The sequence below is a fragment of the Sturnus vulgaris genome, chromosome Z (genome assembly GCF_052056855.1).
Source record: "Sturnus vulgaris isolate bStuVul1 chromosome Z, bStuVul1.hap1, whole genome shotgun sequence".
Classification (NCBI taxonomy): Eukaryota; Metazoa; Chordata; class Aves; order Passeriformes; family Sturnidae; genus Sturnus; species Sturnus vulgaris.
The window spans coordinates 852463-878329 of NC_142283.1; the positions used below are offsets into that span (position 1 = coordinate 852463).

The 25867-nt window shown below is 46.1% G+C and overlaps 1 protein-coding gene across 1 annotated transcript; it reads left to right on the forward strand.

Annotated features, from left to right (window-relative positions):
• The first annotated feature begins 1504 nt into the window (after positions 1–1504).
• Positions 1505–21867, forward strand: CKMT2 (creatine kinase, mitochondrial 2). The gene is made up of 9 exons (XM_014889965.2): positions 1505–1656; positions 3419–3617; positions 6011–6106; positions 7918–8139; positions 10726–10811; positions 13471–13594; positions 15320–15454; positions 15801–15926; positions 21651–21867. The coding sequence occupies exons 1-9, from the start codon at positions 1505–1507 to the stop codon at positions 21768–21770; spliced, it is 1260 nt and encodes a 419-aa protein (XP_014745451.1). The 3' UTR covers positions 21771–21867.
• The last annotated feature ends 4000 nt before the right edge of the window (positions 21868–25867 follow it).

Here is a 25867-nt window from a genome sequence, read left to right on the forward strand (position 1 = left end):
ATTTATTTTATGTATTACTTTATATTTATATAGATGCATATTTATATATTTATATGTTTTCATATTTTATATTTATATATTTCTATATTTTAATATTTACATATTTATATATTTTAATATTTACATATTTATATATTTACATATATATAAATAATTAGATTATTTATAAATAAATGGATTGTTAAAACATGTTATCCACACAAAGATTAGGGTACTAACCATGTATATTATACCAGAAGTACTTAAAAGGTGGTTGCAAGCCATATCATATAAAAATAATATTTAAAAAATAAATAAATAATTACTATTTTAAAAATATTTAAATAATTTAAAAGTAATTAAATAATAAATAAATAAAAATTACAATTAAACAATTACCAAAAAAATTGTGAATGCCAATACGCAACAGGGAAAGCTGTATTTATTGGTTTTGTTATTTATTTTATTCATATAGTATTTATATTTATATAATTATATGTCTATATTTATATTTTTATAATTTTATATTTTTTATATTTATATCGATATATAGATATAAATAATTAAACTATTTATAAATAAATAGATTACTAAAACATGCAGTCCACAAGGGGATTAGGGGTACTAACAAACCATATATATACACACACTATACATAGTATAACATATATATACTATACCATACCAATACTATATATATACTATAGCAAAAGCAATTAAAAAGTGGTGACAACCCATATAAAAATAATTTTAAAATAATTAAATACTTAAAGAATTAAATAATAAATAAATCAAATTTAAAATTAAATAATCACCCAAAAAATTGTGCAAGCCAATACACAACAGGGAAAGCTGTATTTATTATTTTTCTTATCTATCTTATTTATATAATATTTATATATTTATGTTTTCTATATATGTATATGTATATATGTATACATGTATATTTTTATATTTTTATATTTTAATATTTATATAGATACATATTAATATTTTTTAAACCTATGAATGATTGGATTATTTATAAATAAATAGATTTATTAAAACATGCAATCCACAGAGGGATTAGGGGTACTAACAAACCATATATATACACACACACATACACACACTATATACATAGTATATATACTATATATAGTGTGAAAACATATATACACACATTATATATGTAATATATATATTACACATACTGTGTTGTATAGACTATGGTATATATGCTATATATACACTATACATATTGTACTGTATATACTATAGTGTGTGAATATATATACTATATATACTATATTATAGAAATACTATAAATATATACTATAGCAAAAGCAACTCAAAGGTGGTGACAAACCATATAGGAATGATTTTTAAAATAATACTTAAATAATTAAACAATTAAACAAACAAACAAACAAACAAATAAAGCCGCAATTAAATAATCACAAAAAAAAAAAAGAGAAATAAATAATTTCAGAGGGGGCAGGGCGCAGTCTCACTCGTGGCCCCGGCTGTGTCCTTGCAGAGAGCAATGGCTGGCACCTTCTGCCGTCTCCTGGCCGGGCGAGCAGCCCCCGCCCTGTTGGCCGCCGCGGGCACGGGGGTGATGGCCACGGGCTACCTGCTGGGCCAGAACAACGTCAGCGCCGCCGTGCAGGAGAAGAGGAAGCTCTTCCCCCCCAGGTGAGCGCTGGGCAGGCAGGTGAGGCACCTGCAATCCCCCACCCTTGGCATCCTCTGCCGGGCCACGGGCTGCAAGGGGCGCCTCGGAGGGGTGTCCTGGATGAGGGAAAATCTGGGAGGAAACCTCCGAATGGGGTCCCCTTGGGAAATAGATCCAAGCAGTCCCAACCCCAGCTGGTTCGGGGAAAAATATTTCCTGGGAGAAAGTCACCCCAAGACAAGTGGGTACCCTGAACAGAGGCTAGACAGAGTGAAAAGAATAAAGTGGGAATTTATTAAAGGCCTTCAATAGATACACCTGGGGCTGTCAAAGCCTCCCAGAGGCTACACCCAAGATAGACAATGGTCATGAGTTTTTCACACAATTATAAATTCGGTCCGTTTACATATCAGGGGTTAATTGTCCAATTAGAGCTTCAGGTAATGAAGTCATTTACCCCCAGTTTGCTTTCCCCAGTTAACTTCTGTTTATGTTTTTTTGGGGCCTGAGGCTGTGGTGTGTCCTTGAGTTTCAGAGGGATTGTTTTGTGTGACCAAAATGTGAAGACATTTAACTAACACTTCATATGGAGTTCAGAGTTATGCACTATTGCAGCACAGGATTTGAAAAATGTAAAATCTAAATACCAAAGCATCAGTGGGATAATATCAGCCCCCCAAAAATGCCCCCAAACCAACCAAAACCAACACTGCTGAATGATAACAAGCCCAATAGATGCCTCAGGTTTATTACTATACCATTTTATTTAACTCACCACTGAACAACAGCTTTGCAGATCCACTTACTGGACCTGCTGATTGTATGGGCTCTGCTACAGGGAAATATGAAAATATTTTCCCCATGTGAGCAGTAATAATCCCTGTACTACTGCTGTACTGGAAATTCTCCTAATTCTGCTACAAACTGAATGGCTGATGGTTAGAAATCAATTACTGGCCTTTTTCTCTGTGGATTGGCTTTGGCAAAGGTAATGTGGATCAGGCTCTGACAGAGTCATTTTATTATTTAAGTGACTTACACAATCGTAGCTAAGATATATTGCTAGAGGAATACCACAGTTGTACATAAAGCAGATGTACAAAGCAGTACAAGATAGCTGAGGGCTGACAGAGTTGAAGAATCCCCTGCTAAAGCCTAACATCTTTATTTCCCCTGCTGCTTTCTGGAAATACTGATGCCATTAAGCCAAGCCCTGGTGTTTCAGCAGCAGCACTGCCCAGCTGGCAGGTGAGAGCACCTGGGGCTGCCACCTAGAGCCCCTCTTCATCTAAACCTCAATCCCAGTCTAACTGGACAAACCAGGGCTCTTTGCTGAGATGTCTCAGTGGGGCTCTGCCCTTCCAGCTCTCCCTGTGCTCCATTTCCCCGAGCAGCACAAAGCACAGAGCACCATGAACTGGGTATTTATTAAAGGCCTTCAATAAATACACCTTGGGCTGTCAAAGCCTCCCAGGGGCTGCACCCAGGATGGACGATGGTCATGAGATTTTCACGCAATTATAAATTTGGTATCCATTTACAAATCAGGGGTTAATTGTCCAATTACAGCCTCAGGTAATGAAGTCATTTACCCCCAGTTTCACTCCTCCCCAACTCACTTTTGTTATACTTACAAAGAGAGTGTGCTCAGCACCAGAGCCCTCCTTCCCTGCCGGAAAAGCAGCGCGGCACACAAGCCAAGAACCACCTTTAGCCTCCCAAAGCCCAGCCCGGGCCGGTGCCCAGGGCACGCACTGAGGGCCGGGGCTCCTCTCCCTGCAGCGCTGACTACCCCGACCTGCGCAAGCACAACAACTGCATGGCCGAGTGCCTCACCCCGGGCATCTACTCGCGCCTCCGCGACAAGATGACCCCCAACGGATACACCCTGGACCAGTGCATCCAGACCGGGGTGGACAACCCCGGCCACCCCTTCATCAAGACGGTGGGCATGGTGGCTGGGGACGAGGAGTCCTACGAGGTGAGAGCATTCCCTGGGAGGGCGCTGGGTTTTGGGGCTCTGAACTTGTTGGGTCTCAAGAAACAAAGAGTCCAAAAGTCTGTGTAAAGTCTGTGTGAAAGCATTTCTGGCATAGAGTCCTGATTAGAAGCAAAAGCTGCAGCCTAGCACAGAGTCCTGAGCAAAGGCAGAAGCTCCCTGGTTCTCTCCTTCTTTTGTTCTTTCCTTCTCTCGTTCTTTCCTTCTCCCGTTCTTTCCTTCTCTCGTTCTTTCCTTCTTTCGTTCTTCTCTTCCTCTTCTTCCTCTTCTTCTTCATGTGGTGGCAGTGATGATGATGATGGTGGAAAAAGAGAGAGAGGTCCCGCTCCAATACGCAGATTCTTATTCACAAATTACCCTGTGAGCTAAAAACCACAAATCTGAAGCATTTCTTCTGAACCTATTAGAATTCCAGTTTTTTAATATGAAAGTTTATGTATAATATGCGCTTTTAGCCTATCTATTCTATTTGAAAAACGTAAGCACTATTCTTACTAAATTTTTATTATGTCTAGAACTAGATTTTTAAGCTCTCACTACAGCTGGTTTTTGAAACTTGTTTTTTTACACCAGATTCTAAGGCTTTTGCTTTTTAAGGCACTTAAAACATATTCTTACTTACTTAAACTTACTTACTTAAACCTCAAGCTTACACCTCTATTTCATGTCTGAGTGGCTTAATATACTTTAATCCATCCAAAGGTTTTAATTTGATTCCTGCACTCTGATCTCTCTCTGAGTAACTCAGAGAGGCCTCTATTTCACACACTCCAGCAGTGGTGTTGTTCCCATCAAATGAAGGCAGGTTCCCAGTAGACAATTTTTTTCCACGTTAGGAAAAGCAGGAACTTGTGGTATCTCCACAGGTGCCCCCTCTGCTGCAGCTGAAGGTAATAAAATAAAAAACCTGCCTCCAGCAGCTGCCTTCCTTCCTGCCACTAAACCTAATTTATGGAACGACCATCCAACTCTGAGGCACACCAAATGAACCTAATGTGGAAATCACGTTGTGAGGCAGCAGAGGTGAGGCAGAAATGTTTTCTGGGCAGTGCCAGACACCACCAAGCCACAGCCTTTGCATCATGAGGAAAACTGAAGACAAGCAGCATTAGGGTGGGCAGCTCATTCAGCTCTGCAATGAGAAAACCAAAGAAAGATCTCGTTGTTACTGATCCCATAATGTGCACCCGCAGTGGTGCCTGTCCTCTGCAGCCTCCCCAGTGTCCCAGAGAGGGTGGCTGGGACATCTGGCACTCCAGAAGTGCCAGCTCCTGGCTTTGGTGTGCCTGTGCCACTGCTGCTCCCCTGCAGGGAGCTGTGCTGGGGCTCCTGGGGCACACCTGAGCCAGGTGGCTCTAACCAGGGAAAGCTCAGGGCACTCCTGCTTCACCTAGTGTTGGGAAGGACAAGGCTTTGACAGGAAGGTCTCACAGATATGTGTGTGTAACACAAAGATCTCTGAATGTAGAATCTGAAGAAGGAATAGAAATGAGAGCAAGTTTTAATATGGAAGAAAAGAATTGCTGAGCCAGTCTGACTGGGTAACTAGAAGGCAATTGTAAAATGAATTGGAAGGGGATTTTATGACTTAGAGCAAAGGATAAACCCACCTCAAACAAAAGATGTTTTTACCAAGCAAAAAGATTCCACAGGCAAACAAGAAAGCCAATGTTACAAGTAGAGAAAAGAATTTCCCACTACAAGAAAACTGAAAAACAACTTCTAGCTTAAGCTGTAACACACTGACATTTTGTGACTGCAGAATAGTAACATGAATATGGTGATATTGGTAGTTATGATGGGCTATAGGTTGTAGTAAAGGTATTGATTGGTTGTCATGTATTAAGATGCTCTGCAATGAAAAGTTTATAATGCACTGTAACCAGAACTAGAGATGGTTTCAGACAAACCCACAGCTGAGGTGACAGGCTGGGCTGGGCTCTGTCACCCAGGACCTGTGAATTGCTGAATCCTCTGGATACAATAAGCAGCATTTTAAATAATAAATAAATTGCTGTATCATTTGGATACAATAAACAGCATTTAAAATAATAAATAAATTGCTGTATCATTTGGATACAATAAACAGCATTTAAAATAATAAATAAATTGTTGTATCATTTGGATACAATAAACAGCATTTTTAAAGAGCCACCTGGAGCCCCTATCCCTCATTTTTGGCTCTTACAACCCAGACCCAAGAGGGAAGTGGCTGTGGGGCTCTGGGGGTGTGTTCACACCCCAAACCCCAGCCTGGCTGTCTGGTCCCTGTCTGTGGTGAGTGCAGACTGGAACCTCTGCCCGGGGCTGCTGAGAGGCTGTGTTTGTGTTTCTGTGATGCTGCAGACTCTGTCTAGCTTCTCTTGACTCCGCAGGTGTTTGCTGAGATTTTTGACCCTGTCATTAAAGCCAGACACAATGGCTATGACCCACGGACAATGAGGCATCACACGGACCTGGATGCATCCAAGGTAGGACCGAGATACAACAGGCTGACAAGAAAGGCAACAGTGCTTCCATTTCTCTTGATCCAGCTCTGAGGCCCAGTATTATGTTTAAGGAAATTGGGGTGCTGATGGCACGGCCCTGTCAGCTCCATCCCTCGTTCTCAGCAGGGAATCAGCCCCAGCTGTACCAAACATTTGGGACACAGCCTCACTGGGCACTGTGGGTCTGTTCATGAGCTTACAGATCAGACTCATCAGAAAACGGGTTGGGCTGGAAGGGACCCTAAATCCCATCCATGCCACCCCTGCCATGGCAGGGACACTTCCACTGTCCCAGGCTGCTCCAACCCCAGTGTCCAGCCTGGCCCTGGGCACTGCCAGGGATCCAGGGACAGCCTCAGCTGCTCTCCCATCCCAGGAAGCCTGTCCTTGCTTTCACCCTCTGTAGATTTCCTTTGTGTGTCTGAGCTTGTTCAGGAGCCCCTTGCTCATCCACACAGGCCTCCTAATGTTTGGTGTGATGCCCTCCTTCTTGGGCTGCCTCACTCCTGAGCTTGGAGGAGTTGATCCATGAATGTTACCCAGCATCCGTGGGCCCCTGCTCCCTCCAGGGCTTTATGCAGATCCCTGGAGAGGCTGAGGTCTGCTCTCCTGCAGTCCAGAGAGTGATCTTGCACTCACCTGAACACCACTTGGAAGGGTGACACCCCCTCCTCATCTCCCCTGCCCGCCTTCCCAGGGAGCCTGTGTCCCTCCACCACAGCTGAGTGTCCCTCCCTGTCCCCATGGTGGCAGTGAGGGCAGCCCTGCTGGCATGCACACATCTGACCCCTCCTCCTCATTCCCCACGTACAGTGCTTTGTGGAGATCTTTCTCTGATGAAGCCACCTGTTGGTGTGCATGGAATTCCTTGGGCTGCAATTCCTGTGATTGGCATGGGCCTAAGGCATGGAGTGAAAGCAGGAGTTGAATCCAGTCCCCTCACATACACATGATCAAACTTCATGTGCAGCTCAGTATTTCCTTCATACTTCAGCTACAGTGTGGTTTATTTCATTTTGAACTTCCCTCTTCCAAAGGACCTTCCTTACTTGGCCCTCTGCCTGTGCCCATATCCATATTTCCCAAAAGCCATGTGGGCTCCTTCATATTTGGGGACCATGAAGGAGGAGCTGGTTACTCCCACACATCCATTCAGCCAGAGAAAGGTGTTATTGCTAACAGCTCCTCCTGGTGATGCCTGGGGAGGCTGCCTGCAGCAGAGGCTGGGCAGAGTTAAAGGAATACATTGGGGTTTATTAAAAGGAATAAACTGGGATTTATTAAAAGCCCTTCCAAGGATTCACTTTGGGCACTCCAAGAGCCTGGCCATGGGTACACCCAGGATGGAGCCTGGGTCAGGAGTTTCACACTTGGATCACTTTGGGTCCATTCCCACCTTGGGGTTCATTGTCCAATCCCAGCTCCAGGCTCTGCAGTCCCACCCTCCCAGATTCTCTCCTCCATTCTCTGCTCTTTGCACTTTTTGGGGCTGGAGCTGCAGCTGTCCTTGGTTGTGGGGCTGGAAAAGGATTGTTTGGTGTGCCTGAGCTGGGAGGAGAGCTGGGAACACTTTGTGTGGAGTTCAGAGTTATATCCTAGTGCAGTACAGAATGTAGAAAAAGTGAAAGCTAAGCCTTGAGGCACTGCAGGTGCGCAGAGGGCTCCCGGTACCCTGGCCATTAGAGACCAGGGATGCCGAGGACGGCATTCCAGGGCACAGAGCCGCCCCTCGCCCTGCACGGCGGCCTCGGGGCTGCCCCGGTAGCCATGGCCTGCCCGCTGTTTGCCCGCAGATCACCCACGGGCAGTTCGACGAGCGCTACGTGCTGTCATCGCGGGTGCGCACGGGGCGCAGCATCCGCGGGCTCAGCCTGCCGCCCGCCTGCACCCGCGCCGAGCGCAGGGAGGTGGAGAACGTGGTGGTCACCGCCCTGTCCGGCCTGCGGGGCGACCTGTCCGGCAAGTACTACAGCCTGACCAGCATGACCGAGCGGGAGCAGCAGCAGCTCATCGATGTAAGTCGAGCCAGCATCACCTCCGCCTTCCCCGGGGAATCCCGGCAGGGATAACCGCACCACTAACCTGGACGTGATGCTTGTGACGGGATAGCCAGCACCCAGGGTCGGTATTTCTGCTAGGTGCATCACCCCGCAGGGCTGAAGCGTGGATTTGTATTTGTATTTATGTTCCAGGGAGCGAGGTCAAATCAAACACAGGCGGCTGCTGCCGCCTCTCTGGACCAGTAAAGGGTTAAATTCAGCACCTTTCCTTGGTCATTTCCTGGACCTAGAAAGATTGATATTTTCTCTATTAGACTGAAAGATTTATATTTTCCATACTAGACTGAAAGATTGATGTTTTCCATACTAGACTGAAAGATTGATATTTTCCATATTACACCAAAATATTGATATTTTCTACGTTGCACTGAAAGACTGCTACTTCCTAAATTACACTGAAAGATTGAGACTTTCTATACGACTAACCATTCTAACTAAAAGTATCACACCGCAGTAGTTATTACACCCTGCCTGCATTCCATGCTGTGGGGGTGGAGGGGCTTTGCTGTGGTTTCTCTCCGTTGGAATGACACTAATTCTGATTCCCCAAAATCTGGCCGCAATTCCATAAGCGAACACTCTGCTAGCTCTAATTTCCCAGAAGTGGCCGTAGCTTATTGCACCCAGGTGAATTTTTTCCCAGTCCTGTCGTTGTGTTTAAGGAGTTGAAGAACCCGGCCTATAACAAGAGTTTTCATTGTCACACAGATGGAAACACAAGGATTTTCATCATGGATTTTGTCACAGCATGTGACATGTCAAACAAAGCTTGAAATGTGCATTTTAAGTATCCAAAGGAATGGCTGTACCCTCTTAGCTATATTCATGGCACATTATTCCATAACATCAACCAAAGGGGAGCTGATGAAGTAAGGTAACTATTTATAACCCTGGAAACAGGTGTCTGGATTAACCAGGAGTTAAGAATTTATGTAAGGTCAGTAACTTTTTTAATTGAATGTCCCTGGTAATATTTTTATTGACGAGATGTTGATGACCTATCGCAGGTTTTATTTTCAGCAGGAGACAGCTCCTCAGGAAGCTGAGGTTGAAACAGGAGTGTGGAAAATGTAATTAATGTAATTCCTTCATGGTTTAAGGCTAAATCCTGTGGGAAGTGGAGTAAGGTGTCACTGACTCAGCATTTTATCTCATTTTGGTTGGTTTCACGATGGATAATGCAGATTTACAGAGATCACACACTGATGTAGTAACCTGAGATCCATCCCTTGCCTCACACCACTGTTCACCCCCTCCAGGACCTGGCACCTCTGTGGGATTCCTGCCAGCTTCTAAAAGGCACCATCTGAGCTCAGCAAGATCAAAGTTTATTTCAGTGAGATAAATCAGTGCTACTTGAATTGCACTCAGCACAGAAGGCATTTGCTGTTTTGCAGATTGGGGCCATATGCTCGTGAGGAAAACTAGCAGCTCTTTTCTTGCAAAAAGGGGAATTTTTGTTCCATTTGGAGCAAGCTGAGGAAGGAAATTTTGTGTCCCTTTGAAGAACAAAGTGAACTCTACACCTTTTCTTCCTGCATGGTTGGAGCTCAGGCTGCACCGTGCCCATTACAAAAAGCATTCAAAGATGAAAACCTAAGTGAAATGAAGACTATAACAATAATTATTATATTCTTCATTAAGGGAAAAATGAAGTAAAGCATATCAATGTGTCTACCACGTCATATGCCTTCTGGATAGAGTGCCTCACTAATTCTCATTAAGCCCTAAGTATAAAAAAAAATAAGAGAATAAAACCAACAACATTGCCAGCAAAACACTCCCAACATTTGATATGGCAGTGTCCAAGGAATTAAGAAATACTAGGTTTTTAGCACACACGAAAATCAATATAAAACACTTATTTTCTTTGGAGGAAAAAAACCCAAAACAATTAATTTTGAAAAATCTAAAGTGTCAGGCATGGGGCAGGTTGGTGGCACATCAAGTGCTGCATTTACTAAGTCACAAGTAGCATCTCTGTTAAGGAGCATAACAAGCCTGAGATTCCAAAGGGTTGAGATCAGCAATGATTTAATTCCTACTCTGAGTTCATGCTCAGAATAAATATCTGAATATCCATGCTGGAGAATCATATATTTTTAGAACTAGCACTGTTTATTGTTTGGGTTTTGGTTGTATTTTTTTTTCCAATCTTTAATAACTCACTGTCCTCTCCTATGCTGAGATGTGTCTGAATGCTGAGATCTCTGGAGCCGGGTCCTCCAAAGCATCTTTGGGTGGATTTAGGCCCCACCTCCCATCCCTAACTACATTTGGGAAAAACATTTGTGTGCAAAACATGTCAGTGAGCATCTGCAAGACTTAAGAGAATCACCTGGGTAAAGAGATTTTAGTTTGCAGGCGAAGGAACCAGGCTGTACTGAGTGATTTGCTTGTGCTCCCAATGCCTTCACCAAAAAAAAAAAAAAAAAAAAAAAAGGAAGTTGTGGACAGCGTGACAGTGCCTCCTGGATAAACTGGAGTTCTGCTCTGTTTCCTCTGTGTCTCTGTCTGCCTTTGGCCCTGCTGGGTGCCCAGGACCACTTTCTCTTTGACAAGCCAGTGTCCCCCTTGCTGACATGTGCTGGGATGGCCCGGGACTGGCCGGACGCCAGAGGAATCTGGTACGTGGTGTGACCTGCACAGAGTGCTCTGTCCTGCCCAAAGATCGTCTTACAACCCTCCTTGCTTGAGCTAACCCTGCACCAACTCTGGCCCCACACTCACAGCATGCCCAGTTTGCTCTCAAAAGAGAAATGTTTTAATTCCCGGGGATGACAGCAACTCTTCCCTTCCCTGAGCTGGGTCAGAAGGAGACAGGGAAGTTGGATTTCCTGCTCTGCTCTAGGTCTGGTTCTACTGTCACAGCAGACTTGATATTGGGCCCAAATACAATATCTGCTGTGGAGATAAAGGGGTAGGATGAGTGCCCAAACTCAGAGGTGAGGCCCAAACCAACAGCAGAGGATGCAGTGCACAGTGTCTGCCTCCATCCAGCTGCACTTGTAGGCATTGCCAGGTGATGTAATGCTAAAAAAAACCAGGAAAAAAGCATTCTGAGGCATAATGTGAAACCTCATCACCCACAAAACCCAGTGACCTGCTGGAAAACTGTGAGGATTTTTTTTTATTTCAACAATCCTATTAGGTTCCACAAGGTGCAGGTTCTTTAGTCTCATTGAAGTCTGTGGAAGAGGAAAAGGATAAAGCTTGAGACTTTATTTATCCTTCATTCATTGTCTCTGCAAACAACCAGAACTACTAACAGCAAAATTACTATCCAGGGATTTCCCAAATAAAGCAGACCTGGGCTTTGGCTTCTTTTGCATGTGGAATATCAGGAAGAATGGAAAAAAAAATAGGGTGATTGGAAGTACTTCTGTAAGCCACATCTTGAAAATCTGCCTTTCTCGTGCAAAGAATTGCTGCCTAAAAGCGTGCACATTGTGGAAATCATTCTGCTTTTGATGATTTTGATCCTGTCCTTGTTACAGGCTGCAGGACCATTTCCCCCAGCAGCACTGTCAGCAATGACACAGTTTAAGTGTCCCAAAAGCAGTGGGGACACTTTTTTAACTAAAGGGGGAGGTGAGTTAGGCCAAACTCAGGCTATTTATAAAACTCTTCCCCAGCATTTGTGCGTGCCTGAGGAGGAGGTGAGTGGACCTGGCCTGACCCCAGTGTCAGGGCACAGGATGTTTACACCTGCTCAGCATTGCACTGCCCAGCTCCAACTGCAGAGAGAAAAAGGAGATGCAGCAAAACACCAGCTGGAAGTCAGGCTCCCAGTGATCTTGAACTTTCACTTTCGTGTCTTCAGCCTGGTGATATTTCACTGCTGGCACAAATGGGTCTGATCCCATCCATCAGCTCCTCCGTGCTGTAGGAAGGCAGTAGGACACTGGCCAAGTAGAGGAAAAGCCAGGAAAAGTGACCCAGCACTTAACAAAGCCAGCCCTGCCCGCCTGCTTGAGGCAGGAGTGGATTTCCAGGGGTTCTGTCCTGCCTGGCAGAGCAGGGTCACTGAGCAGCCCAGACACATCCCTGAGGGGTGCAGACACCCAGTGCTGCTGGGGTCTGAGGAAGGCGAGAACAAAATCAAGGCAACATTGCTGGGCTCCCAGCACCACGAGGGTGTTTGGGTTTTCTGGGAGCCATAGAACCCTTCCCTGAGCACAGAGGGTGCAGGGCTTGGCTTCTCCCTTGGCTGCATCCCCGGCTGTTGGGAAGGATGAGGATTTGACAGGAAGGTCTCACAGATATGTGTGTGTAACACAAAGATCTCTGAATGTAGAATCTGAAGAAGGAATAGAAATGAAAGCAAGTTTTGATATAGAAGAAAAGAATTGCTGAGCCAGTCTGACTGGGTAACTAGAAAGCAAAGGGTAAAATGAATTGGAAGGGGTTTTTATGACTTAGAGCAAAGGATAAACCCACCTCAAACAAAAGATGTTTTTACCAAGCAAAAAGATTCCACAAGCAAACAAGAAAGCCAAAGTTGCAAGTAGAGAAAAGATCTCAGAATTTTCCACTACAAGGAAACTGAAAAACAACTTCTAGCTTAAGCTGTAACACACTGACTTTTTGTGACTGCAGAATAGTAACATGAATATGGTGATATTGGTAGTTATGATGGGCTGTAGGTTGCAGTAAAGGTATTGATTGGTTGTCATGTATTAAGATGCTCTGCAATGGAAAGTTTATAATGCATTGTAACCAGAACTAGAGATGGTTTCAGACAAACCCCCAGCTGAGGTGACAGGCTGGGCTGGGCTCTGTCACCCAGGACCTGTGAATTGCTGAATCCTCTGGATACAATAAGCAGCATTTTAAATAATAAACAAATTGCTGTATCATTTGGATACAATAAACAGCATTTAAAATAATAAATAAATTGCTGTATCATTTGGATACAATAAACAGCATTTTAAAGAGCCTCCTGGAGCCCCTATCCCTCATTTTTGGCTCTTACACCCAGCCCTGCTCCTGCTGGAGCACCACATGTTTTCCTTGCACAGCAGCATGATGTGACCAGAAACCTGTGCTCACACTGAGCCCGAGAGACCCTGTAATGCCACAGGCACAAGGGATCCCGTGGGGGAACCACTCCACACCCTCACTCCAGAAAACGGTTTCATTATGACATGTTTAACGTCTCTGCTGCTTGGAAAGACTGTGATAAAACTAAGGATTTTAAGGATTTTTAAAACTAAGGATGCTGAGAATTATTTCCCAGGGCTTGCCTTTTTACATCTGTCGGTTTTTTCCGCCCCTCTTGACTAGGCACAACAATGAGAAGACATTTCTCATTTGGATTAATGAAGAGGATCACACCAGGGTGATCTCCATGGAGAAGGGTGGCAACATGAAACGTGTCTTTGAAAGATTCTGCCGTGGATTAAAAGAGGTAGTGTCTCAATGACTTTATTCTCCCTGTTTGCTCACTGCAGTCACCCCTGCTTGCTGGGGTTCATGCTGAGCATCTCCAGGGGCCATGAACTGAAGTCACATCAGTCCACACAACAACCCACATCAACACAGCTAAAGCAGGAAACACGGGCAGCTTGCTAGCTGAGGTGTAGGGAAAAAATAATGAGCATAATTTCCTTTTTTTCTTTCCCCCCCCATTTTGTGCCTGCAGACTGTGGGAAATCATAAATGAAGCATTTTATTTGGATGGTTTGGTTGAAGGCTTTATTTGGCCCATCCTCCTGGTTCTCAGTTCTGAGGCTGGGAGCAGAGTGCAGGCTGCTGAGGCTGCACACAGGGCTCAGGGTTTAGGACCCACTATTTTGGGGAGATATGGGGGTTTGTGATTAAAATACTAAGAACTGATAGTCAGGGTATTATTTTGGCCTAGAAAATCACAATGATAATAAAGGCTTCCTGGCACAGGGTGTGGGTTAAAACAGTTTTGTCCAGACAGTCCAGGTACGACTCAGGTTGGGTCTGAGCCCAGTGCAGCCCTCTGAGCTGCTCTGGCAAAAACAAAGAAGTTGATTTACCAGAGAAATAGAACTTTACTGTGTCCCACGGGTAATATCCAGGAACTCTGGAATGGTTTGGGTTAGGGTTAGGGTTTGCAGTGGGTTTTGGGGCTCAGAAAATCAGATTTCTGCTCTGTTGGCATCAAGGTGGTGGCTGAGAGTTTCCAGAGTGGGTTTCCAGGCACACCTGTGGGACTGAGCAGTGCACAGGTGCTGGCCCAGGTGACACAGCTCCCAGGTGTTGTTCCCAGCCTTGCCTCTGCCCTTAAGCTGAGCTCATGCCAACCTGTGGACATGGAAAATGGTGGGGCAGCTTTGGGAGCTGTGCCCTCAGCAGGTGTCTGGGGCTGCAAATCAGGTCTAGCTTCCCACCATCAGCTGTGTTATCCTCACAAAATACAGAACTTATCTTAGCAGAGTAATTTATTCTGTGTCCTTGTTGAGAGCTGAAGTATTCAGCTGTATTTGTAGGAGTCCTGTGAGCATGAGCTGGTTTATGTATCCAGTTCTCCTCAGGGGGAGATGAGAACTGAACTGAAATTGTCCTGGGTTTGCATCAGCATAGATGAGTGCCAGGTTATTCAAAGAGCAATGGAGCCTTGTGATTTTCCTGCAGGTAATTATTTCACTCTCCTGTCAATTCTGCTCAGAGACCTACTAATGAGAACTCTCACCTACATGCTGTGTTGTCTCCTTGTAATGGAAGTGTGGCATTTAGAGGCCAAATGTTCTCTTCACAGAGTCCTGGCATCAGCTGGAAAACTACACAAAACTCAGGTTCAGCTCCTTCTTTGCTTCCCAGTGCTTGAGTCCTTTGGGGTCTTGTGCTGAAAGCTTGCTTCAAAATTAATTTGTTAAAAACATATGGTGAAAGCCATAACTCTTAAGTGAGAATGTGTCTCCATGGGCTAAGGTTTTACCAAAACACCATGACAGGGAGTTTTCTGATGAAGTGACCAAGACTCTGCAATGGTGATGAGAAGGTGGTGAAGAAATCCTTGTGGTACCTGAGGAGTGCAAACATTTATATCAATCACATCCAGACCACGCTGCACCCAGGTGTAAATTCCTGCTGCTCCACTGGCACCTGACAAGACACCTGATTGTTCAGCCTTTTTTGTTTTTGTTTCTGTGCTGCCCTGCAGGTGGAAAGGCTGATCAAGGAGAGGGGCTGGGAGTTCATGTGGAACGAGCGCCTGGGGTACGTGCTGACCTGTCCCTCCAACCTGGGCACGGGGCTGCGTGCTGGAGTCCACGTCAAGCTGCCCAGGCTCAGCAAGGTACACACGGCACCTCGGTGTGACAAGAGTGACAAATGCCAGCTGTCCCGGTGTGCAGAGGGACAGAGGGGAAATGGCAGAGCAGAAGTGACAGCTCGTGGCCATGCACGCTGCCAGCATGTGTGTAACGGGGGGTAGTGCAGGGCTCAGCCAGCGTGCTGTAGTTCTGCAAGTCGCTGTGCTTGTCATGGAGATCCATCCGCTTACAGCAGGGCAGCCGCAGAGGTGGGCTGTGAGGAGGGAGTGGGAAAACCCTGCTCCTCTGGCTGTCCCTGTGGCAGCGCTGTAAGCGCCACAGAGACTCCGCTCAGGGCAGGCAGTGGCTCAGAGCTGTTTGTCCTGACAGGACCCCAGGTTCTCCAAGATCCTGGAGAACCTGCGCCTGCAGAAGCGTGGCACTGGCGGCGTGGACACGGCAGCCGTGGCTGACATCTACGACATCTCCAACCTGGACCGCCTGGGTCGCTCAGAGGTACCCTGCTCCTCCTGCTCCTCCTGGGGCTCCTTTCCCTGCCCTGCCCTCGCTTTTGGGCTGAGATCTGTCCTGACACGGGGCACTTTCCCTCTGCTGACCTCGCAGGTTCTGCGAGTCTGGCCCAGGGGAAATGCTCACTGAAAGAGAATTGTTAATGTGCATGAAGGGTTGGATAAATGCTCCTGTCATGGCAGTGGGGAAACCCAGCACTGAGCAAGCTGCACAAATATCGCCATGGGATCTCCAGGATAGAGGATTTCCATAGGGTGATGCATGTGAGGAAAATTAATCCACAAACACCAGAGGTTTATGTCCAAAAAGGAGACAGAGGAGTCCCTTTTGCTTTATTCGAATAAAGGGAGAGGCCATGGGACATTCCCCTGGGATGTCTCAAGTTTTTGGAGGACTCACCTCCCTTTTTATCCCAATTTCCCTCTCTCTTTCCCATGGGCTGAGGTACCTGAGAGGTGCAGACTTCCCAGACACCTGAAACCTGAGATTCCCCTCTAATGTATAACCCTCCCTTTTAATTTTTAATTCTTATAGAATTCATAGTTTTTTCCCCGTTGTTCCTTCCATCTTTCAATATCCAATTTCATTTATCAGCAACTCTACAGTTTGTTTGTAAAAAGGCAAATAACTTTTTCCATTCATCAATCAGTGGAATCCATCTCATTATTTCTTTTATCTCTCAGTGCTGGTTTTATCCACCAGCAGATCCACAGCTTTTTGTAAAGACAAATCTGACATTCCTCTCATGCATGTGTAAGAATATTGAGAGAGGGGACACTGGATGGTGATCACAGTCCAACTTTACTGAGCACTACACGTGCTTATATACCATTTCAGGAAAGCCAGTAATATTTTACTACAATCGTTTAGTTAAACATCACATAGACAAACTTTACCTTTCTACTTAGTTCAATCTTCTTTCCCATCAGCCAGATTTGATCCAATCTTCTTGCAGTCAGAGCTCTGTTTGCTCTTGCCAAGGCATCCTGGTTATCAAGCTGCACATGCTGATTAAATCCACAGTTCTATCAGTGTCATTTACATTTACACACCCACACAGGAACCCCCCAGGGGCTCAGGCACTAAAGCAAGGCCAGGTGAGGAGGGTTGTGCTCCTTTTCCTGCACAGACACACAGCAGCACAAAGCTCCCACTCCACAGGGAATGTTCTCACCTGTCCTGTGTGGCTCTCAGCACAGGACACGAGAGAGCTGTGTTTAAAAATGAGATGTAAATCAGGGCAAAGGTTTAATGGTGAGCCCTGAGCCTTGCCTGTAGGGCACAGCCTGCAGCAAGGCGGGTGCAGCTCAGACATTTACTGCAAAGCCATCAGAGAGAAGCACCATTTGCAGTGCCAGAGCCTGGAAATGCCCCTGAGCCTGGAGCAGCTGCTGCCCTCCTGCCAGCTCGGGTCCCACACCTCATTCCAGCCTCAGCATTAACTATTTCCTGAGGCAGAGCAGTTCCTACGAGCACAGCTATCGAGGCTGGGGAGCTGCAGCCTCCTCCCGCAGCTCTGGCTGAGACAAACCCCGAGGCTGTGGCAGGCTGGATATGGATGCACTCTGGTCCTGCTCTTGCAGCCCAGGACCCGGGCCAGCCTCATTCTAGGCAGGTTTTCATAATAGAAATATAACAATATTAACCCGGCCCACAGTGCCTTCCCCTCCCGGCTCTCCTGCCACAGGGACAGAGCCCACAGGTGACCTGTGCTTTCTGATCCAGATGTGCCTTTCAATGTCCCCACAGCCACGGACAGATGTCTGGAAACTCCAATTATTGAACTTTGATGTAGGCATCCATTTTCCTTTGGATCTAGAATAAAATAAGTCACAGAGAACAAAAGAAATAAGAAAATAAGAAAATAGTATAAAGCTGTATTATTTGCCAAAACAGCCTGTAACAAAGACATCTATTAGCACCTGACACATCACCATGTGTGTTTTATATTAAAGTAACATTAATAATAAAAAAAGGATTACACAGCATGATTAATTCAGTCCTGCTGACAGACTAAGCCTACAAATTGTAGTTTATATGAAGAGTTCCACTGAAGTCAGTGATGCCTCCTACAGCAAGGATCCAAAGGATTAAGGCAGATAAGATTAACAGATAAGACACTAGCCCTACCTTGGAGATTCTGAAATCTAAATAAGACAAGACATATTCAAGGGGATAAGAAAAGTTCTATTATACCATAAAATTTTTCCAGTACCTAATTAAATAAATTCCATTATGTGGTCAATGTGCTTGCAGAACTGAATTATGTTCCCAAAGGTGTAAGATAAAACTGTTTGTATTTTTGCTCTGTTTCAGTTACTGGTCAATGCAAACTTAATATGAAATTTTGTTTTCTTATGGAGGCTGCAAATTCAGACCTCTGAATTCCCAACACAGCTAGTTTTAAAAGACAATAAAATAAACTGCTAAGCCACCAAAACGCTTTATAGTAAAAACAAATCCCTTGAACATCAGCAACTGTCACAATAAAGGGACAATGGGATTTAGTCTTCACACTCGGTTTTAACAAGCCAGTCATTAAGGGTTGCTAATGAACCATTTAATGGAGATGAAGAAATGTCAGCTTTATCTTGCCACAGGGTCTGTGCTCCTTACATGTCACCTGTCTGCTGGGGACAAGGCCCTCTGTGTTCTCCAGCAATTTTGAAACAGGTTTACAAAGACACCACCACCACCCCCTGCCATACAGAATTATGAATTTTGGTGCTGCTCTGGGCCTGGAGTGAACCCCACCCCTGGCAGTGTCACTCTGATGCCTTGGAGTGGCCACCTGGAGCAGAGGCTGGACAAAACTGACAGGATAAAATCAGACATTTATTAAAGGCCTTCAATAGATACACCTTGGGCTGTCAAAAGTCTACCAGAGGCTGCACCCAAGATGGACAATGGTCATCAGTTTTTCACACAATTATAATTTTGATGCATTTGCGTATCAGGAGGTAATTGTCCAATTATAGCTTCAGGTAATGAAGTCATTTTCTCCAGGTTTGCTCCCCCCAATTCACTTTTGTTTCCATCTCTCAGGGCCTGAGGCAGTGAGGTGTCCTTGAGTTTCTGGCATAGAGAGGAATTGTTTTGCCTGAATGAAATGGGAGAACAGCAGCTGACAGGCCATGGAGTTTAGAGTTATACATTAAAGCAGTACGACAGGATCTGAAAAATATAAAACCCAAACCCTAAGGCATCAACTTGGGGGCTGGGAGCACAGGAGAGCCAGCATCATTCCTGAGCTGTGTGTGCTGAGCCTGGCAGGGTGGGCAGGATGCTCCCCAGCAGGGCTGTGGCCAACTGCAGGGGAAGGACCCAGGTCTGCTCTTCTGAGACTCCTCAGCCTCTGTGAATGTCCCTGCCAGTCCCAGCCACACCAAGGACACTGTCTTGGTTTGAAAGACAGGTGTTTGTTAACAAAGGCAGAAGCCTCTCTTGAAATGGACAATGTAAACCTCCTCCCTCCAAAGTATTATAATTTAGAAATGAAGGGGCTCTCAGGCAAAGCTATGGGAATAGGAATAGCAGTTCTTTGCCAGGACAATGCCCATAGCAATGCAGTATTGCAGAGAACAAACCCAGAGCAGGGGCAGAGGGAGAATCCAAGGTGCCCCCGTCAGTCAGGCAGGGTTGGTGCAGTCCCATTCCATGGTGGCTGCATCCTCCTGCAGTGACAGATGTGGTTCTGCTGGAGCAGGGCTCCTGCACAAGGTGCACTTTTCCTCCAAAGCTGCAGGGATGATGTGCAAGGCTCTGGTTTTCCTCTGGGATGCAGTGGGAAAAGGCTGCTCTGCTGTTCCAAATCTCCCCTTTGATCTGGGTAGGAAATGCTCGGCTCCTGCCCTGGCTGGAGCATCTCCCCATGGGATGATGGAATTTGATCAGCCCTGCCCTGGGACTGCATGGCCATGAACAGGAGAGATCTCCTGGAGGGAGGATGGGCTGTGGGCAAGATAAAGAACACTGCAACAGCTGGGTGAACAGCTGGGATAGAGCACACACTGCTGGGCACGGCCTGGGCTGCACACTCACACAGACACCCTGAGCCCCCCGCAGCACTCAGGGCTGATGTGAACCAGGCCAAGCCTCCTCCTTGCTCTCCTTGCACCAGCATCCCTCCCAGTTAATTTCCATTTCTCTGTGCCCACTCTCCAAGCATGGGGTGTTTGGGGAGACACAGCAAGGGCTTCAGGGCTCCATCAATCCCTGCCAGGCAGGGCTGAGCACTCACAGCAGGGCTGCTCTGTGTCCTCACCCTCCTGCACCACTGTGCTCAGGTTTATTTTTTTTTTAGGGTTGGGATTGAATGAGTGAGATGGTATTTTTGTTTGGACTTAGATGCTTGTTAGCTTTTATTTATATTACATTTTCATAAACTGTGTGTTTTACAGTACTTTAAGCTAACAAACTGAAAATGGAGTTGTTTTTATTTACAGGACCTTTTACGGGTAAATTACTCAATTATGAAATGTTACTTAAGCTATTTTTATTTTTAACTTAATAACTAACTACTTGTGGCTTGCAATGTGGACTTTTTTATTTATTCGCACAATATCACCTAGATTTATGAAGAAAGTGAAGGACAAAGCTCCACCTTAAAACCGTCACCTTTTTATATATATATATCACTATATTCTAAAACATTAAACTCCAAGTTTTCCACCATGTGATAGTACACAATTCTATTTCAATTACACACCCATGACCCCAGTTCTATCACTCAATTTTGGAGGCTTTCTCCATGGCCTCGGGTCAAATGCAGTGTTTTCCTGGGGGCCAGTCCCTGCTAGAACAGAAAGTCTCAAATTCTCAGTGGCCAGGGATCCAACAGGGAACACTCTGGGCCACACCTCCCTGCTCAGCATCACCTGGGGAGCACCCTGCACCCTCCTGGGGGTCATGGTTGAAACAGCTCCCTCAGCTCCACACTGCCTACAGGGACTTCTGCCCCTTGCTTTGTTCCTGTGGGAGCACAGTTTAGGGACCTAAAGTGTCCTGACACTGAATGTGTCAGGAAAATTAATCCACAAACACCACAGGTTTATGCCCAAAAAGGAGACAGAGGAGTCCCTTTTGCTTTATTCGAATAAAGGCAGAGGCCATAGGACATTCCCCTGGGATCTCTCAAATTTTTGGAGGACTCACCTCCCTTTTTATTCACATTTCCCTCTCTCTTTCCCCATTGGCTGAGGTACCTGAGAGGTGCAGACTTCCCAGACACCTGAAACCTGAGATTCCCCTCTAATGTATAACCCTCCCTTTTAATTTTTAATTCTTATAGAATTCATAGTTTTTCCTCATTGCTTCTTTCATCTTTCAATATCCAATTTGATTTATCAGCAAACCTACAGTTTGTTTGTAAAAAGGCAAATATCTCTTTCCATTCATCAATCAGTGGAATCCATCTCATTATTTCTTTTACCTCTCAGTGCTGGTTTTATCCACCAGCAGACCCACAGCTTGTTGGAAAGACAAATCCGCCATTCCTTTCAAAAGTTTCTGCTGCTGGTGGTGCAAACTCAGGGCAAACAGGAGAAGGGAATTACTGTGGCTTTGCACAGCCCATACTCCCTGGGTGGTATCTGTCACCCTCCTCACTTGCAGCTTTGCCTGCTGTTGTCACAGCACAAGCCAACTTCCCACCCCTCTATTAACAGACCAGCTAAACCTTCTGTTAATACAATTTTCTCCCTGTTGTAGGTGGAGCTTGTCCAGATTGTCATCGATGGGGTCAATTACCTCGTTGACTGCGAGAAGAAGCTGGAAAGAGGCCAAGACATCAAGGTGCCACCCCCCCTGCCCCAGTTCAGCAGGAGATGAAGTCGCTGCTGAGGGTAAACGTGGCTGCCGCTTTGATGGAAAGGCACCCCTGTACATCTCTGTATAAAATAATTGTGTAATAAAACACTCCCTGACACCTGAGGTCTCCTCCATGCCTGCCTGCACTGTGACAAACCGGTCTGGGTGCAGCTTTACTGGGGTGCACCCATACCACCACCCTGGGATGCTCTTTTTGGGGGGGCTGCTCCCCTTTCGTGGTGGGTGATAACAAGAGACTCACTTCAGGTGTGCAAAAAGCACAGATCTCTAATTCTGTGCAGCACTTGCACTTCTGGACATATTTACAATGCCTCCCATAAGCACCCTGCTCAATTCTGCCCTGTGCCCTTTGGGCTGCAGCAAACTGGCCCAAAAACCATCAGGCAAATCAGTTTGCTGATATTCTGCATCCCACTAAAGGTGCCCAGCAGAGCCTGCTGCAGCCCCCTCCTGCAGCTCTCAGCCCCCAAGGCAATGGGGTCTGGCTCAGCGGTCCCTCCCAAAGTGCCTGAGGACGTGCTGCCACACGAGGGACATCTCCACGCTCACCCTGCTCCCATGTGCTCAGCAGCACAGCAGAAAGGAAAAAGCCAGCAAGCGCTCACAATCCCACTGATTGCTTCTGTTTTGCATATGGAAACAGAGTGTTTCACAGCCAGAACACAGGAAGGTCCCTGGGTGAGTCATATCTGCAGAGCTGTGGCTGGATTAGCTGGCCCATAACTGGCTACAGACTTTAAAAGCCACAATTGGAAGCTAATTGAGAGCTAGATGGTGAATTAGCTGCTCTTGAAAATCAGCAGCATGGTGTGCTGGCTCAGAAGGAGAGCTGCTGAATGTAACGGAGGCTGGAGCTTCCATGTGATTACTGTCACTTCCTCATCTATGCTGGGCACATTCCCTAGCATTTTGCTGCTATCTTTCCAAATGGTGGTTAATAATAGTAATTCTGGGGGAGGAAGACTTTTGCTGATTTTACATAGAAGGCAAATAAGCAAAACTGGAAAGAATTCACTGTTAGCTCTCCAAAACTCTCAGCTCAACACAAAATCCAACTGTGGGCCAAGTGTCCTCAGATTTGAGCCTGTATTTTGCTTTTTCCTGCTGATTTGCAAGCCTGCTGATGGGCAGCAGCATGATGTCCAGCAGGCTGACACTTGCTGACAGCATTCCTGAGGGGCTGGTGTGGGGCTGTGGACTCTGTTTCAGTGCCCTTAACAACATCCTGGAGGTGCATCTCTTAGTCCAGTGATGGTACTAGATAAAAGCTGGAGAGCAGGGCTGCTCCTCAGAGAGCATTTCACAGTGGGAGTGGGCTGCTGGAAGCCTCATGGGGTTCAGCAGAGGCACAGCCTGGGAGGAGAATGCTAAGAGGATATCTCTGTGATGTCCACCACTGTCTGCATCAGGGGAAACCAGGCTCAAGACTCTCCTTGGAGGCTGTCTTGGTTTGAAAGACAGGTGTCTGCCAAGAAAGGCAGAAGCCTCTCTTGAAATGGACAATGTAAACCTCCTCCCTCCAAATTATTATAATTTAGAAATTAAGGGGCTCTCAGGCAAGGATATGGGAATAGGAATAGCAGTTCTTTGCCAGGACAATGCCAATAGCAATGCAGCATTGCAGAGAACAAACCCAGAGCAGGGGCAGAGGGAGAATCCAAGGTGCCCCCGTCAGTCAGGCAGGGTTGGTGCAGTCCCATTCCATGGTGGCTGCATCCTCCTGCAGTGCCAGATGTGGTTCTGCTGGAGCAGGGCTCCTGCACAAGGTGCACTTTTCCTCCAAAGCTGCAGGGATGATGTGCAAGGCTCTGGTTTTCCTCTGGGATCCAGTGGGAAAAGGCTGCTCTGCTGTTCCAAATCTCCCCTTTGATCTGGGTAGGAAATGCTCGGCTCCTGCCCTGGCTGGAGCATCTCCCCATGGGATGATGGAATTTGATCAGCCCTGCCCTGGGACTGCATGGCCATGAACAGGAGAGATCTCCTGGAGGGAGGATGGGCTGTGGGCAAGATAAAGAACACTGCAACAGCTGGGTGAACAGCTGGGATAGAGCACACACTGCTGGGCACGGCCTCGGCTGCACACTCAGACAGGGATGCAGAGTGACAGGACAGGAGGCAACAGACCCAGGACATGGGGAATTCCTGTTACCTATCAGAGAGGCCTTTTGCCCTACAGAGGTGGTCAAATGTTGGAACAGACCCAGAGACACCCAAAACTCAGGGAACAAGGTTCTAAATAATGTGATCCACACTGCGGCTGGGGGGGATTGGCAGGTTTTGGGATAGGATACCTGCAGACCTCCAGCCTACACAAAGTGTGATCCCTGGCTGAATCTGTCACTGCAAAGAGCCTGAGATGAGCAAATAACCCTGAGCCATGCCCTGGCCATCCTGTGCTCTGACCAGGCAGGGAATTTCAAGTCTGCACAAAATAGGGACACCCAAGTGTGACTCACTCCCTGCTCTGCTCCAAACACAGCATTCTCTGTGTTGCTGGCCTCCAAGCATGTCCTTCACAACCAAAATACTCCTCCCCACATGGATTATTTTGCAAAAGCTTGTTGTCACCTACATTTTCCACTTCTGTCACCTTTTCTCCATGACCTCTATACAGCCACCAAGAGCAACTCAACTGCTTCATATGAATGGTGTATTCTCATTCTTCATTCCACATCACCAGTTAATATTTTAAATTAGACTTGGACAGTGACACACCTATTAAGTCAATGCAGGATGTCTTTGCTCAGTCCCACTCCCTCATGGCAATGCTGAGGATAGCTTTCTGTTTGCTTGGAGCCCACTGTGGGGCTGAGGTGTGGGGAGCAGGGTCTGTGCCCCTCAGTGCCTCCAGGGGCAGCTGGAAGGTGGATATGCTCAGGAGAATGGCTGCAGCAGGAAACAAACAACCTGAAAGGTTCTGTGCCCACACAAAGAAAGAAAAGCGTACAGATAATGGCAGATAATGACCCAACAAGGAAATATTAAAAAATCAAAAGCTGGGCTAGTGCACTAGCTCTTGACATAAAATGCTGGTTCTTGTTTCTCATATTTATTTTCCCCACGCCACAAGTACTGGACTGCCAAGACCCCTTTTTGCCAAATAAAATTCCTTTCTGATAGACACTGATTCTCTATAAATCTTTGAAATGTATTTGATTAAGTGCCCCAGGAGCTATGTGTCATGCCTCAAGCACTTCTCTAATGCCCTTGACAAAGCAACTAGGGATCAGCAGAAATAATCTCTCAGGTCAAGCTCCATCAGAGGCCAAATCCATCAAAGCCCTGTGCTCCATTAGGCAGTTCATGCAGGGTGAGAACTGGGCAGGAATTTCCCATTACAAGACCAGAGAAAATGGGCACTTTAGATGAGATGTTACACAGGAATTGTTCCCTGGCAGGGTGGGCAGGGCTGGCACAGGGTGCCCAGAGCAGCTGTGGCTGCCCCTGGATCCCTGGCAGTGCCCAAGGCCAGGCTGGACACTGGGGACAGACGAAGTGTCCCTGCCGTGGATGGGGTGGCACTGGGTGGGATTTAGGGTCCCTCCCAACCCAAATCTGTCTGTAAAGTCTGTAGCTACAACAGTTGTAACTGATCTCACCTGTGACACCTCACACCTGAAATCCTTGGCTGCCCCAGCAAAAACTGACAGCAGGCTCATGACTGTCACTCCTACAGGATCAATGCACACCTGACATTAACATTTCTCTGGAAACATCACAACCAAAAGGGAGCAGATAACGTGAGGAACGAGTTACAGCTAATATTTATAAGCAAAATTACTTTACTAATTAAGACTCGCTGGAATGCAGTTTAAGACCTGCATGCTCATCTTTCTCCTGCAATGCCTCCTGCAGTTTGCCTTCAGCCTAAGGTTTAATTAAAAGTTTAAAGACTTAAACAGTCACTCCTTTTGCCTGCAAAAATGCCTGTGGGAAACACCAAAATGCACTATGGTACAGAAGTCCTACCAAGCCAAATCTTCCCAGAGGGCACAGAGTCACCTACCACTGCCAAGCCTACTGCTGATGACTGACAGCACATTTTTAATTCACTCTAAATTATTACAGACAAATACTGGGCTCCTAATGAGAAAGTA